The sequence below is a fragment of the Hyperoodon ampullatus genome (assembly GCF_949752795.1).
Source record: "Hyperoodon ampullatus genome assembly, chromosome: X".
Lineage (NCBI taxonomy): Eukaryota > Metazoa > Chordata > Mammalia > Artiodactyla > Ziphiidae > Hyperoodon > Hyperoodon ampullatus.
In genome coordinates, this window is record NC_136913.1 from 56,444,519 (window position 1) to 56,460,482 (window position 15,964).

General features: G+C 44.6%; 1 protein-coding gene across 1 annotated transcript in view; it reads left to right on the top strand.

The window, feature by feature from the left end:
• Positions 1-8,168, top strand: part of AR (androgen receptor) — a gene marked incomplete at both ends in the record, with an annotated part of 171,872 nt that extends 163,704 nt beyond the window's left edge. The window contains 4 exons of the mRNA XM_079727036.1: positions 1,119-1,263; positions 6,195-6,325; positions 7,185-7,342; positions 8,013-8,168. Coding sequence (XP_079583162.1) covers positions 1,119-1,263; positions 6,195-6,325; positions 7,185-7,342; positions 8,013-8,168 — 590 coding nt within the window. The remainder of the gene's footprint in view (positions 1-1,118; positions 1,264-6,194; positions 6,326-7,184; positions 7,343-8,012) is intronic.
• Between the last annotated feature and the right edge of the window lie 7,796 nt (positions 8,169-15,964).

Genomic DNA, 15,964 nt, shown 5'->3' on the forward strand with positions numbered 1-15,964 from the left:
GTTTGGATGAGTTGGAAGAGGCATCACAGAGGAGGTAGCCTTTCAGTGAAGACTTGAAAGATGAGTAGGTGTTTATCAGATGGAAAGCCTGGGGAGGAAAGAATGCATTCTAGGGAAAGGCAGCTGCCTGTGCAGAGATAGCAGAGAATTAGAGGCATGATGTATATGTGTGTGTGTGTGTGTGTGTGTGTGTGTGTGTGTGTGTATGCTCAGCAAACTGTGGGTTTTTCAGAATAGCTAGAACCTAAATTATGAGAAGGCAAATGGTAAGAAATTAGTCTAAGAAGGCAGGTCATAAAGGGCCTGTTTGTGTATAATAATGGCAGTATGCAGGAATGGCAGTAGAGTAGGAAACTAGCAGGACCAGGTATTTATTGAATAGAAAACAAGAGAGAGGAAGTGGGAGGCAGGAAAAGGGTCAGAGCAAAGAGATGGAACCTGAAGGTGGTGTGCAGAAGGCATGGCTGTCAAAGGCATTCCACCACATGCTGATATGTAATAGTATCCCTTTCCCAGGGTTGTTAGAGGGTACAAACAAGATTATAGCTAGAAAAGAGCTTTGTAAAGTGAAAAGTGCTGTTCATGTGAGACAAATGATTATTACACTGCATCTTTGGAAAGGCAGTGAGCCTTTCTGAAGATCAAAGCTTTGGAATCAGACTGGCTTTGGAACTTGATCTGCCAATTACTAGCCTATGATCTTGGACAAGTTCTTCAACCCTTCTGTGACTCACTTTTATTGATTCACAGAATGGGAACAATAATAGTATATACTTTATTGGATTCTTGTGAGGATTAAATGAATTAATATAAGTAACATGCTTAGAGAAGAGTTAATTCAATGTAAGCAGTCATTAAGTGTTTGTTAGATTATTATTCTCTTCCAATGGACAGTGCACTTTTTGCCTCTGTTTCTTTTGAGCAGCTCAATGAAGTAGGGAGTGCAAGGAATGTTATCCCCACCATATAGTTTGTTCTCCTCCTGCTCCGCAGCATTGATGGCCCCTGGGGCTCCACAGGGGCAGCCCAAGTGCCAGAAATTCTCAGCCCAGCCGAGTCCCAGACTTCACTCAGCCCATCAGTGCTCAGTCTGACCACTGCCTCTGCCCTATTTCCAGGCTTCCGCAACTTGCATGTGGACGACCAGATGGCAGTCATTCAGTACTCCTGGATGGGGCTTATGGTGTTTGCCATGGGCTGGCGGTCCTTCACCAATGTCAACTCCAGGATGCTCTACTTTGCCCCTGACCTGGTTTTCAATGAGTAAGTGCTTATGTGTCCAGAACTCACATAGACACAGACCTCGTTGGTGGTGATGATGGTAATGTAAGTAACGGTGTGAGTTGGTTCATTTGACCTTTAGGTGAGGCAGTAGAAGCCCAGCCAGCCTGCTCAATCTGAGGTTGCTTTGCCTGGCTGAAAGGCCAATTGGTAGGAGAGAACAGGGGAAGGCTGTCACTTTTTCCAGTCAAGACTCAATACTACTGCTGGTGGGAATGTGAATTGGTACAGCCACTATGGAGAACAGTATGGAGGTTCCTTAAAAAACTAAAAATAGAACTACCATATGACCCAGCAATCCCACTACTAGGCATATACCCTGAGAAAACCATAATTCAAAAAGAGACATGTACCAAAATGTTCATTGCAGCTCTATTCACAATAGCCCGGAGCTGGAAACAACCTAAGTGTCCATCATCGGATGAATGGATAAAGAAGATGTGGCACATATATACAATGGAATATTACTCAACCATAAAAAGAAATGAAACTGAGCTATTTGTAATGAGGTGGATAGACCTAGAGTCTGTCATACAGAGTGAAGTAAGTCAGAAAGAGAAAGACAAATACCGTATGCTAACACATATATATGGAATTAAAAAAAATGTCATGAAGAACCTAGGGGTAAAACGGGAATAAAGACACAGACCTACTTGAGAATGGACTTGAGGATATGGGGAGGGGGAAGGGTAAGCTGTGACAAAGCGAAAGAGAGGCACGGACATATATACACTACCAAACGTAAGGTAGATAGATAGTGGGAAGCAGCCACATAGCACAGGGAGATCAGCTCGGTGCTTTGTGACCGCCTGGAGGGGTGGGATGGGGAGGGTGGGAGGGAGGGAGATGCATGAGGGAAGGGATGTGGGAACAGATGTATATGTATGACTGATTCACTTTGTTATAAAGCAGAAACTAATTAAAAAAAAGACTCAATACTGGTAATTTGGCAGTGCTTCTGACCTGCTTTTACTTTATCTCAGACCCTCATGTCAGGGTCCTTTTCCTTCACTCTGAGAAACATAGGGAGTGAACAGAGAAACTCTAGTTGTGAGGGTTGAAGTTCCTTTGGTCCCTTATGCTACCATCAAAAGCTACTGCCAGTCACCACTTGTTGAGAAACTCCCTTGTGCCAGGACCATACTAGATATTTTCCTAATCCTTTCTCATTGAGCACTCATGAGAACTTGATTTCCCCTTTAAAAAAAAATAATGGATGGAGAAAATTAGGTTCAACAAAATAAAGTGACTTACCCAACAATGTCAAACAGCTAGAGCATGTTGGCAACAGCATTCAAAGTATGGCTGTGTAACTCTTAGCTCTTATACTGCCCCCTGATGGTAAGTGATGAGAAAGTGCAGTTCCACCATTTTCTGGCCATGTGACCTTGGCCCAGCCACATCCCTTCTCTTAAAAACAGTTTTAATAAATGCTTGCCCTGCCACCAGCTCTATTTAGCCTTCACGAATTTGGCCAAGAGCTCAGGTTTTAAAATTGTACTTTTCTCAACTGAAACCTCTATTCTGTTATTTCCTACATCATTGTCTTTGGGTAAGACCCTACCTTCCTTGATCCGCAGTTTCCTAATCTGTTAATAAAATAAATCTTTCTTAAATGGTTTTGTTATGACAGCTAAAATAGGAGCTAATGGATGTGAAATGTCTGTTCCATAATGGGCAAGAAATAAAAAAGAAGTACCTTTCCGATACTCTCTTTTCCTAACAGTGATAATCTGTTCTGTGTCTGCTATTTGAGGTCCCTTGTGGCATTGTGAATGGAGCTGGCCAGAAAAATCTTCCCAAGAACTTTGAGCTAGTCTCACCACAGAGAATTCCTTTGGTCAGGAAGGAATTGACCTTCCCTCCCCTCTAGCCCTCTAACCCAGAAGAGCCTTAAAATAAAATCTACAGGCCAGTGGTTCCTTCCAGTACAGCAGTGCCATATGGGGGAAAATAAGCGTCCCCAGCTGCCCTCTTCCAACTCAGCCAGTCCTCGTAGCCAGAAGCTAAGAATAACCATTGAGCTTTTGGCACAACCTGCTTTGTGGTTTCCAGATCTCCAAAGAGTTACCCATGATGCCATCTTCTGGAGCAGGCCTTAAAAAGCCCTCTTCCTGTTCATCTCTCAACCCACCCTCTTGCTGCCCTCCAGTGATTAAATCAACTACTGGGCACCTGCACTACCCTCCCCATCCAGAGCCTGAAGACCTGTGAACCTTTGCAAGGTGATAATTGGCTATTTTCTAAATCTTCATTTCCTTTTCCACCTCTGTGTAAATATGTGGCACCCTACCTCAGCTATCTGGTCCACTTCCATGTACCTCATCAAAAGGTACCACAGGATTCCCCACAGAGTCAGGGTCCTATGTCAAGCCCCAGGGCTCCTGAAATAGCAGACCCCCTTCCTCTTATAGGAACCCGCCATGTAAGAGCTCTTAAAGTCCCTAGAATCATCTAAACCAATGTTTCTCAGCAGGGATGCTGTTGACATTTTCCGAGGAATAGTTTTTCATCGTTTAGCACATTCCTGCATATTGGAATGTGTTTAACTGCCCTGGTACCTGCCCACTAAATACCAAATAGGATCCTGGTCACTGTGACAGCCCAAACTGCCCCCACACATTTCTAGCACCCACTAAGGGAGCAGTACCTCTCCAGTTGAAAGTCACCAGTTGCTGCTAGCCTCCTCAAGTTACCAATGGGGAAACGGAAGCCTAAAGAAAAAGACAGGGATTCTGGGCCAACCCATTTGCTGATCTCTCTGACATCAAACCCTGTCATCAACCCTGCTTTCTTCTTTTCTCCTCCCCTCTTTGTGGAGAACACAGTTTGTGAGGGTAATGGACCTGAACCCTAGCTGTGTGACCTTGGGTAAATTACTGAACTTCTCTGAGGCTTATACTCCTCATCTGTAGAATAGTGAATAGAATCATAATGGCACTTTCCAACATATCATTTTTTGAGCAATTACTATGTGCCAGGCACTGTGCTTCATCATTTTTTTCCAATGTTCGTCTCCCCACTTCTCCACTCTCTTTTAATCCCAATTACTTCTGCTCACCTCCCGAATTCCATTCCTGCCCCTTGCTTTCTACCTTCTGCACTCTATCCCTTTCTTTCCTCTAGCTGTTTCCTATTCAATTTGCTTTTCTCCTCAGGTTTTATTCCTTTCCCCTTTGAATTCCTTCCCTTGCCTTTCTCCCCTCCTTTCTCCACCTTCTCTGTTCCTGGGGTCTGCAGCAGTATTACAGCAATCCTTCATGTCAGGAATACAATTTCAGTGGTAAAAATACTGCAGTGTTGTCATCAACAGAGGCTTGGAAGCACAGACAGACCAGAGCAAGGCCATGCCCTAAGGCTCAGTAAATCTTATTTAAAAATTCCTTAGGGCGGGCTTCCCTGGGGTGCAGTGGTTGGGGGTCCGCCTGCCCATGCAGGGCATGGGGGTTCGTTCCCGGGTCCGGGAGGATCCCGCGTGCCACGGAGCGGCTGGGCCCGTGGACCACGGCCGCTGGGCCTGTGCATCCGGAGCCTGTGCTCCGCAGCGGGAAAGGCCGCAGCGGTGAAAGGCCCGCGTACCGCAAAAAAAAAAAAAAATTCCTTAGGGCGAAAGAGCTTGGAGCAGCATTGTTTTGGTCAGTTGACTTGTGATACTATCTAAATGCTTCCTTTTTCCAGTTTGGTTCCAGCCTGCATTGAATATTTCTACACTATCTGCCCTTCCTTTCCCTCTTTCTCTAGGCCATCCAAGATCTCTCTGAGATAGGGTGCTGAGCTTCCACCCAGCCAGTACCAGGCCTGCCTAGCCTGTGAACGAGGCTAGTGGTTTGGGGACCAAAATGTCAAACCACAGGCTTCAGACCCAATCTGGGAGGTCTTTTTACTCACCACTTAAGTGAGTGTCAAATTCCCTTTCCTTTCTCCACAAGATATAAAATCAATTTCTCTCTCTCCCTCTCCTCTTTCTCTCTCTCTCTCTCTCTTTCTCTCTCGCTCTCTCTCTCTCTCTCTCACACACACACACACACACACACACACACACACACACACAATTTCTGAAGTGTTGAAAACCAGGAAGGTTTGCTAGCAGGAGGATGCTGTATCTTCTCTTACGAGCTTGTCATGGCCAGTCATGGAACAGAGAGGTTGCTCCCCTCGAGAATCTGTCCAAGCCTTGGCCACTTCCCTATATAATTTATAGGTGATAATGTGATGATGTGTTCACAAGTCACTATAATAAAAGCAGCTCACACGTGTTTATAACTCCCAAACTGTGGTAAGGAACAGCCAGTGTATGAGGGAGTAGGCTCCGCTTCAGCAGGGGACATTTAGATTTGACATTCAGAAATATTTTCTGGCTGATTTGATAAGCATTGGAACTCATTTAAAGGGACAATGGGGAATCTCCTTTTCTGGGAGTTTTTAAAGAAATGATTAAATTTCTAATATGGGAAGTATGGTCACTTGGGAATCCTGATGTCCTTATTTTAAGAGTTGATTTCTAAGGCCTGTCTCCTAGAAATCCTCCAAGTTTGAATGTCTGTGAGGCAGGTTCTGGCTCTGGCTGCAGCTGAGATATTAGGACTGTAGTCAGGGAGACCATGTGCCAGGCCCACTGTATTCATTTGGTTAGGCTTTCCTGTCCCTGTATCAGGAAAGAGGAGGGGCACGGGGACCTGGAAATTCCATGTGCTAACCCATATCCTGGCCAGGGAAGATGAGTAGTTATCAGGATATCACGATTTTGGGGAAAAAAAAAGAACAACTTTGTTCTTGTCACTGAAGCACCAGCAAGAGAAACAGCAGGCTCTTCTTGGAGAACTTGGAAAGGGGAGGGCAACCACAGATATTCTCTCTGGGTTTATTGTAAGCCTTTCCTTACTCCTCTTTTTTCCTCTGTGTTTCCTTCCCAGGTACCGCATGCACAAGTCCCGGATGTACAGCCAGTGTGTCCGAATGAAGCACCTCTCTCAAGAGTTTGGATGGCTCCAAATCACCCCCCAGGAATTTCTGTGCATGAAGGCACTGCTGCTCTTTAGCATTAGTAAGTGCCTGGAAGGGCAGGGAATGCCCCTAGGGGCATAAGGGATCAGAAGGAAGCTGCTTTTTTCATTAAAGGATTATTGGGAAGAAGCCCGCTCCTGAACATTTCCCTTCTTCTTTCACCCTCCCTCCTCCACTCTCCCTTAGCATCCTTTTTCCTAACAAGGATGAATTTCATGGCTAGAGACCAATTTCTTTGCTAGAATTCAACCTCCATTAGATCCCCACCTACCCCCAATCTCTCTCTGGTACAAGGCCTTTTTGTCTGGTTTTAGCAGGTCTCTGAATTTTTCCATAGCTTCTACCATAGAAACAGGCAAGGACCACCTTATATGTCTTGTAGGGCAGAAGGGATTGCCTCCTGGAAGGAATTTCCTCTTCTGCCAAAAAGAGAATCTCTGTGTAAGCAACTCAGAGAGGGCTTATTTGGCAGCCAAGGAATATTTCTTTAATGTCTCTTCTAAGCAGAGTGCTTAGACTCTTTGAGGGAGAAAGGAGACAAAATTTGATATTCAAGACCACATGTTTTAATTTTCTAATTCAGAGCCAGACTGTGAACAGCGTAAAACCATAGGTCCTAAGAAATGTGTAGATGAGAAGTCTAGAGAATGGAAAAGCTCAGTAAATTTTATTTACTTGATACCCTACACACTGGGTCCAGCTAGCCTTTTCCCTAAGACCTTCCTGGCAGACTTTCTGAAGGCCCCAGGCATATAGGCCTCAAGTGACAGGAAACCAAGTATATGGTTCTCTCCCTGTGGGGGTGGGGGTCAAGTTTGTGGTCAGAAAACTTGGTGCTTTATCTAATGCTCCTTCGTGGGCATGCTTCCCCTCCCCATTCTGTCTTCATTCCACATCAGTTCCAGTGGATGGGCTGAAAAATCAAAAATTCTTTGATGAACTTCGAATGAACTACATCAAGGAACTTGATCGTATCATTGCATGCAAGAGAAAAAATCCCACATCCTGCTCAAGGCGCTTCTACCAGCTCACCAAGCTCCTGGACTCTGTGCAGCCTGTAAGCAAATGATGGAGGGTGCTTTGTCAGGGAGAACAGCCTGATAGAGCCAAGTGATAATATGCTCTTCTAAGGTCTGGCACCACCTGTTGGGAGGTGCTTCCATTCCCCTCTGGCTTTGAGTGTGGTCCAGGAAGAAAATTCAATGAAGAAGAAAGGCACACAGGTCACAGTGTCCCAGCTGGATATTGTGAAAGAGGTGGAGGAGTTGAGAACAGAGCAGTTGGGACTCAGAGAAGGGGCTTAGAGTAGATAAGTTCTCTAGGCAGACAAAACAGACCTGGATGTTTTCCCCCTTTTCCTCGAGTCATGTGCGTTTGTGTGTGTGTATGAGAGAGCGAGTGTGTGTGTGTGTGTGTGTGTGTGTGTTTGTGTGTGTGCTGGGGAAAAGGAACACCCAGTCTTGAGTCAGAGAGATTGCAATGGTGTAAGAGGTCTCTTGGGAGCCTCCAATGACTCCCTGGAGGCAATTTAGTGCATGTGTGTGTGTACGCACACGTGCATGCATGCATGTGCACACGCACACACGCACACACACACACACACACAGAGGGAGGCCCAAGGACATGGAAGGAAAGAGGAGGAAATCAAAGAATGCGGGGATAGACCCTGACAAGAAGCCAACTCCTTGTCAACCCTGTTTTCTCCCTCTCTTATTGTCCCCCTGCAGATTGCACGAGAGCTGCATCAATTCACTTTTGACCTGCTAATCAAGTCGCACATGGTGAGCGTGGACTTTCCAGAAATGATGGCAGAGATCATCTCTGTGCAAGTGCCCAAGATCCTTTCCGGGAAAGTCAAGCCCATATATTTTCACACGCAGTGAAGCTTTGGAAGCTCCCATTTTCTCACCCCACCCCACTCCCTTTTTCAGAAATCTTCTGCCTGTTTTAACTCTGCACTACTTCTCTGCAGTGCCTTGGGGAATTTCCTCTATTGATGTACAATCTTTCATGAAGATGTTCTTGAGTTCTATTTGCTGGGCTTTTTTTTTTTCTCTTTTCCTCCTTTCTTTTCTTTGCCTCCCTATCTGACCCACCATGGCACTTTCAAACTCTGCTCCCTGCTGTGGCCCTTATCTGTGTTTTGAATGCTGTGGTATTTCTTTAAATCTGTGATGATCCTGTGGCACAGTGTCAAGTTGTGCTTGTTTATAGCACTGTGCTGTATGCCAGCCGTGCAAACGTTTGCTCACCTAATGCCACGTGAAGTTTAGAGAGTTTAGAGTATCTGGGAAAACAAAAGACAAACAAACAAAAACAAAAAAAATTGCTAGGGTTTTGCCTCTTAAAAAATATAAAAACAGACAGAAATCCCTGAAGAGACCAACAGTAACTAGAATAAAGTGAAAATTGCAAGCCCATGGGGAGTCACTGCTTTTTTTCCCCAAACCATCTCTCCCTGGGAGACTTTATTTTCTGCCAATGGCTATTGCCATTAGAGGGCAGGGTGACACCAGAGCTGACATGGATGGGAGGCAGATTTAAGAGAGGACAGAGAGGACAGATGGATCACCAGTACCTGCCCAGAGCCTTGGCTCCTGAGGGCTAGACTGCTCAACTGCAGCGCAGTTCATGGTACTGAAAAGTGTACTTCTTGTTTGAAAACTTGTCTGTATGGCCTCTCCCCACCAGTCCCTTTCTCTCTCATCCTCTGCCTCCACCCTCAAATTGACTTTCAATAGCTTTTCTAAGAGCTTTGAACTGAATGTTCTCTTTAGCCAAAACTTGGCCACTTCCACTGAAGAATCAGACCAGCAAGAGGGAGAGGGAGATCTGATGTTTTGTAAGTCACCATTCCGATCCAGGTCTGCTTTCCCATTTGTGGCCCAGGGAAGAGCTTGGGGCTGGAGTCAGAGGAAAAGGAAGTGGTGGCTTGACTGTTTTCCTGTTTAGGACACTGAAGATTTGATCCCTCTTTGCCCCTACCTTTAAAAGACCTGAATGTTTTCTGCCTGATTCCATACAGCTGCAAGCATCATCCACCCTCCCTTCAGTGTTTTGTGGGCCTGAACGTCACCAAGCTGCATTGCAGCCACAGTGGTGAAGCTTGTCCACTTCCTTGGGCATGTTCACAGACTCTCTGCTAAGAACTCCCACCACTAAGAAGGCTAGCAAGCCAGCAGTCTTGATGTCTCTCTCTAGATGCCAGTAGGCTCAAAGACTTCTTAGCAAATGTCTGTCATCAACTATCAGATCTCTGGAGCCCTTAGACAAACTGGAAAGAAGGCATCAATGGGATTGGATAAGCTGAGCGTCTTGCTCTTGTCCCCCGGAGATGACACCTTCCCACAAAGTGGAGAAATGCCCACTTACACCTTCAGAGCAGCTAAAGGGGCTACCCAGATCAGGGTTGAAGAGAAAACTCAATTACTAAGGTGGGAAGGATGAAGACACTAGAACCAGAAACTCTGTAAATGCTCTCCTTGCCACCCAGCATATCCACCTGCAGAAGTCATGGGAAGAAGAGAGAAGAAACCAAGAGAAGACTGACTACTAAAGTAAAAGTCTTCAGAAGCGAAGTCTAAAGCCAGATGGGCACCATCTGGTGAGTTTACTCATCATCCTCCTCTGCTGCTGATTCTGGGCTCTGACATTGGCCATACTCACTCAGACTCCCCACCTTTGCTCCTGCCTTTCAGCCAGCGGAAGCTGAAAGATTGAGACTACAGAACCATGGCCTCTGTTGGAAAGATCTGGTTGGTGTGGCTCCGATGGGCTGCCACCCATGAACTTGGTGTGTTCCTGGGATACTGGTTTCATATAGTCCTTTGGAACACCTCTGTTCTGTTGAGTCTGTCCCCCAGTCGTGAGTACAGGGGAATGTCCACCTACTTTCTCATCTTGGCCACTGCCTCCTCACTTAGCTCTTAAATTCATCTGCTGAACAAGAAATGGCCAGTCACAAAGCTGCCCATTTCAGTTGGTTCACTCTACTTGTCGTTGAAAAGATCGTTTCTGAGTGACATGATATGACCTGCACGGGTTTCCTCCCCTGATTTCTGTTGATATTAATAGCCAAATGAACTTGCAAAACAGCTTCTTTAAATAACAAGGGAGAGGGGAACCTAAGATGGGTGTTATACCAATCCAAGACTGCTGGACAGAACTAAAGCAGACAGGTTCTGTTTCTGGGGTAGGATAAAAAAATTCTGTTTTTCTTTGTTATGACACCATTTGGCCTATGTAGGGTCACAGGATCACTTTTAGCTGTTTTAAGGAGAAAAAAATCCACTACTTTTTCATTTAAACTAGATCACTTTTTTTTTTTTCTCTCTGCGGTACGCGGGCCTCTCACTGTTGTGGCCTCTCCCGTTGCGGCTCCGGACGCACAGGTTCAGCGGCCATGGCTCACGGGCCCAGCCGCTCCGCGGCATGTGGGATCCTCCCGGACCGGGGCACGAACCCGTGTCTCCTGCATCGGCAGGCGGACTCTCAACCACTGCGCCACCAGGGAAGAAGCCCCTAGGTCACTTTTTAATAGTTCCTTTACATCTGTTTTGAAATGATTCTCATCTTTTGTGGTGCATGGATTCAATTATATCATTCTAATACCTCTCCTTGTAAATATTAGATGTTCTCCTTTCCATTCCTCTGGCTATCAAGTTTTTCATCTTTATGGATTTCCCAATTGTGACTCTTGTCTTTATGAATATGTTTTTCATTTGTGAAAGCCAAAATTCAGTGAAAAGGCAGTGTAATTAAAAACAGCAACAACGGGATTACTCCAAATTTCCGAATGGCAAGACTAGGACAAAATGGCCTAAACAAGAATTTAGGCCTACTGTTTTTGCACTGGGGTTTCAGTGAGCAAAGGAGATTTTAGCTTGTCTTTGTCTCCCACAGATGAAAGGGGGATTATTTTTTTCTTTTGGCCATTGTTGTTCCTGCCAGTGCAATTGACAGAAGTCTCATTTTGCATGCACTCTGCTCTGCAAACAGAGTTGATGTAGTTGGTACACTGTGCTCACCCTTGAAGGATCGGCAACTCACACCCACTCAACTGGTGAGCGTAAAGATGAGTATCACTCACCAGACAAGCGACGGGGACTATCTCCAAAATGGTTTGCAGTGCTCAACGGGGATGGAGAGTGAGGAAGAGAAAAAGGAGAAGCACCAGGGAGAAGGCCCCATCTGTGTTTGGCAGCAGACAGCTGCCAGTGTCACAAACTCTGTGGTCAAAGAAAAGAGTCGTGTGGCAGTTTCAGCTCTTGTTCATTGGGCAGCTTGCCCAGGTCTGGCCTCTGAGTTGAAACGGGGGTTGGGTTCTTTGTTCCATAGCTTTTCTATGCCACAGACAGTATCTTTGTTCTTGGAGAGTTCATTATTTTTTTTAATGAGAAAGGGTTTTTTTTGAAGGATTCTGTCATATATCTTAAAGAAAATCAGTAATACATATATTTTTATATATGTTCACTGGCACTATAAAAGGGAGGGGGGAAAGCTTTACTCTGTCCTTTGGGTAGTTGCTGAGGTGACTGTCCAGGTTGAGAAATAGTGTGCTGATGCTAGAGTCTCTCTCTGTTCATACTCTACTTCTAAATACATATATGCATATATAGCAAGAAGTATTCTATTTGTACTTTAAGAGAAATAGGCCCACCATTCACATGATACTGACACTACACAAGTGACCTAACTTTAAGCATCAAGTAGCTTCTAAGTGTTTGTTTCATTAGGCACAGCACAGACATGGCCTTTTTTTCTCCCTTGATATCCGGCATGGCTCAAAAGCCCAAGCCACTCCCTCTGCCCCTTCCCAGTCTTGTGCTAAGGTTGCATTTCATGAGACTCTCTTCAGACAGCCCAGTAAGTATCCCTGCATGGTCCCTACATGGCCCTGGGAAGACAAAAGGTTGACTACTAATTATCTTATACCAGTTGCCCAGGTGAGAGGGCACTGGGCCAAGGGGGTGGCCTTCATGCTCAACCACATGTAGGGGGTCATGGGAACCAGGAATGCTAAAACACAAGATCCAATCCCAAACTTAAAGTCAAAATAAGCCATTTAGCATGTGCAATTTCTTATAAAAGGATCTTTCTACCCTTGCTGCCTTTTATAGGCAGGTCTGTTCTCACCACTAATCTCTTTGAAAATCTGTGAAAGCAGTTTTTAAAAACAAAGAGATGAGAGCATCACATTACGTAACCAAAGATTACATAGTATCTGCTAAAATACCAAAATTTTTAAGGGCAGGGAGGGAGCAAGCATTAGTGCCTCTTTGGTAACCTATCCAAAGACAGACTAAAGGACTTTGCTGGTGACTGACTTATAAGAGTTTTGTGGGGTTTCCCCCACAATATACACGTTTAGAAGAGTGGAAGATAATTTTGAAAAGAAAGGGATTATGGGTCCTTCAGTAAGTGACTTTTTATAAGCAGAACTAGCTTTCCTTTTCGTTGTAGTTGCTGAGCAAATTCTTAAAGCTCCATCATTGCATGGTTACAAGTGGAGCTGTCTTGGCCATTGTGTTTGCTAGTGCCAATGTTAGCTTATCTGAAGATGTGAAGCCCTTGCTGATAAGAGGAGCATTTAAAGGACTAGATTTTGCACTAGAAGGACAGCAGGCAGAAATCCTCATTTTTGCCCACTTTGAATGGCACAAAAAAGTTCTCTGTGGTTTAAGGCAGAAGGTTGAAATATATTGTAAATGAGTATTTGTATCCATGTTTCAAAATTGAATTATATATATAGATATAATGTGTTCTGATAGCTTTACCTTTCTCTGCACCTTTATATTTGGTTCCAGGTCATAATTTATACCATGTACTTGTGAGAGAGGCCACAGCTACATTTTGGAAGCTCTCTCAGAATGGAAAAGACACCTGCGTTGATCAGATAACCAAGAGATCTCTGCTCCTATTGAGGCCTGACCCACAGGCCTTGCAAAGGAGCGGGGGGGGGGAAGTGTAAGGTACATGATGTGTTGCACTTTACTAACCCAAGACAGATGAATGTGTAAAGGGTGGTGAAGTCTCATTGGAACCGACTGGGATTTACCATGGGGAAGGCCCAGACTTGGGGCCAAAGGCCCACCCAAGCAATTAGCCAGTGACCCTCTAATGGGACCTGTGCAGTTGGAAGAAGGAAGGGTACTTTTTTGTTCTTCGCCATCCCTGTGAGAAAAGGGCAGTTTCCTGCACTTGGGAACCTGGAGCAAGTGCTCCATTTCAAACAATTCACTCACCTGCAACTGAGGTGCTCTTGCTACTGGGTGTCTATTCTGGTTTTGGATACGTTCTGTAAAGATTTTGACAATGAAAATGTGTTTTTCTTTGTTAAAAAATTTATCAGTGTACTAGAAGTAGTTTATCTGTAGGTACAGGTCCATCTCTGCTCACAGGTAGGGGTGTTTTTTCTTCATTTAAGAGACTGACACTGGGGTCTGTTGCCCAGAGCCTCCCAACCCTTAACCATTTCTAGGTGAAGGCAGAAAAATCCACAATTAGTCACTCCTCTAAAGAGACTTCAGCTGAGGTAACAAACCATTCGGAATGTTCTCACTCCAAAAATAAGTGGTAAATATTGTAATTTAGCAGGCAGAGTCTTAAAGGGAAAAGCAGTCTTTGACTCATCTTTGATTTCTCCCCATTAGATTTGGCCAGAAAATAGGTAATATGCATGGATTGGTTTCCAACCCCAATTCAGTAGAGCGGGAGTGCTGATTCCTTTCCTTATCCCACTTGTCTCAGCTTTTTATGGAATTAAATGAGAAGCTATCATCTGAGTGGCCCTTGTGGCCTAAAACAGTTTGCACATGAATACTTAAAAAGGCTCTCACATAGCTACAGATTCCATTGGCCACCAAAGACTGGAGCCCACACATATGTCCCAAAGGAAAGGAAATTCTGGAATGCTGCTGCTTCTCTGGTGGTGCCCTCTTGGGCTGATGTTTCACATTTTGTAATTCTCTTCCCTGAACATTTAGATAGACCAGGCCTGCAGTCTCTCCCAACCTTAGCCCTTGGTGCTAACTGTCCTGCAGTGAAGTGCATGTGGGGTTGTCCTATCCCATAAGTCACTCAGGTGCTGAGAGTAGCCACCATTGGGATAACCCAAACTAAAAAGAGGGTCCCCCCCACACCACTCAGTGACACTTTTCTGCTTTCCCCTAGACTGGAACATTGATTAGGGAGTGCCTCAGACATGATATTCTTGTGCTGTCCTTGAGATTAATGTGGCAGCAGGAGGGAGCAGACTATGTAACCAGATGTAAGAATTAATTTTTATGTTGAGGGAAAAAAATTAAAAAGAAAAAAGCATCATATAAAAGTTATTTTTTAAAGAAACATTAATTTTGCTTGAAACTTCTTTCGATGGGGCTTCAGTTCTCACAGCGGCACTTGGCCTCCACTGGGCAGCAGGACCAGCCCGAAGCACTAGTGTTGTATTCACTTTTTGTAATCTTGGAATCTTTTGTTGCTCTAAATACAATTAAAAATGGCAGAAACTTGTTTGTTGGAATACACGTGTGACTCTGGGTTTGTCTCTGTCTCTGCTTTCAGAAATGTCATCCATTGTGTAAAATACTTCCTTGCTGGTCTGCCAGCTAAAACTTGGCCACAGCCCCTGTTGTGGCTGCAGGCTCAAGTTATTGTTAACAAAGAGACCCAAGAAAAGCTGCTAACGTCCTCTTATCACCGCTGTTAATTTGTTAAAACATAAAACAATCTAAAATTTCAGATGAATGTCATCAGAGTTCTTTTAATTAGCTCTTTTTATTGGCTGTCTTTATTGAATTCGAATTGGTATCATGCCCAGTGGCTTTTTAATGCTATTTTGATTTTCATATATTTAAAAAAAAATCTTTGTACAGGGGTTATAAATTTGTCCTGTGTTGGCCTTAGCATAGTTTGACCCGGGACCACCAAAATATCAAAAGGTCTGGGCTAGAAAGCACAGATGGACACTGGCCACCCATTACAACTTCTCATCAAAAAGCCTGAGTTTGTCAACAAGGAGAAAGATATACAAAACCCAGCTGTTCACCCTCATTCTCATCCTCGTGGGAGCATAAAATGGGTGGGGGCTTCACTGCCCTGTTCTTGCCAAGCTTCCGGTAAAGAATGGGCATGTTCACACCCTCACTGGTTTTGAGGACCTATATCGTCTTTGACCATCAAGGTAAAATCCGAGCCAGCCTTCTTTAGGGTTTTGCAAAAGTTCAAGCAAAGCCCACTCCTGTTTCCTCTCAGTGTGAATACTTAATGAGATCCCAAATTGAATTCTGGGCTTGAGATACAGGCCATCAACGAAGTGTGACAGACATGTTAAGGAATAATGGGAAAGTTCTCTATGTCTCAGTGTCCTCACCTGTAATAGGGGTTGTCACAGTGCCTCTTTACTGGGCCAGATTGGGGATTCAGTAAGAATGCATATGACCCAACTGGTGGGCTTATTGCTCTGGCTTTGATCCCTGCTAAAATGCCAGAACCCCTGAGAGTGATCCCACATTGAGCCATGTTTATCATTGACCACCTCAGAGTAGATGGATTTCTCAAACATTTCCTGGGAGCAATGCTTGATGGAGAGGAGACGAAGAGATTCTTAGGATGTGTGTTTGTTTATGTGTGTCTAAGTAAGGAGAGAGAGCATATGAATGTTTGTGGGTTGTGTGTGGAA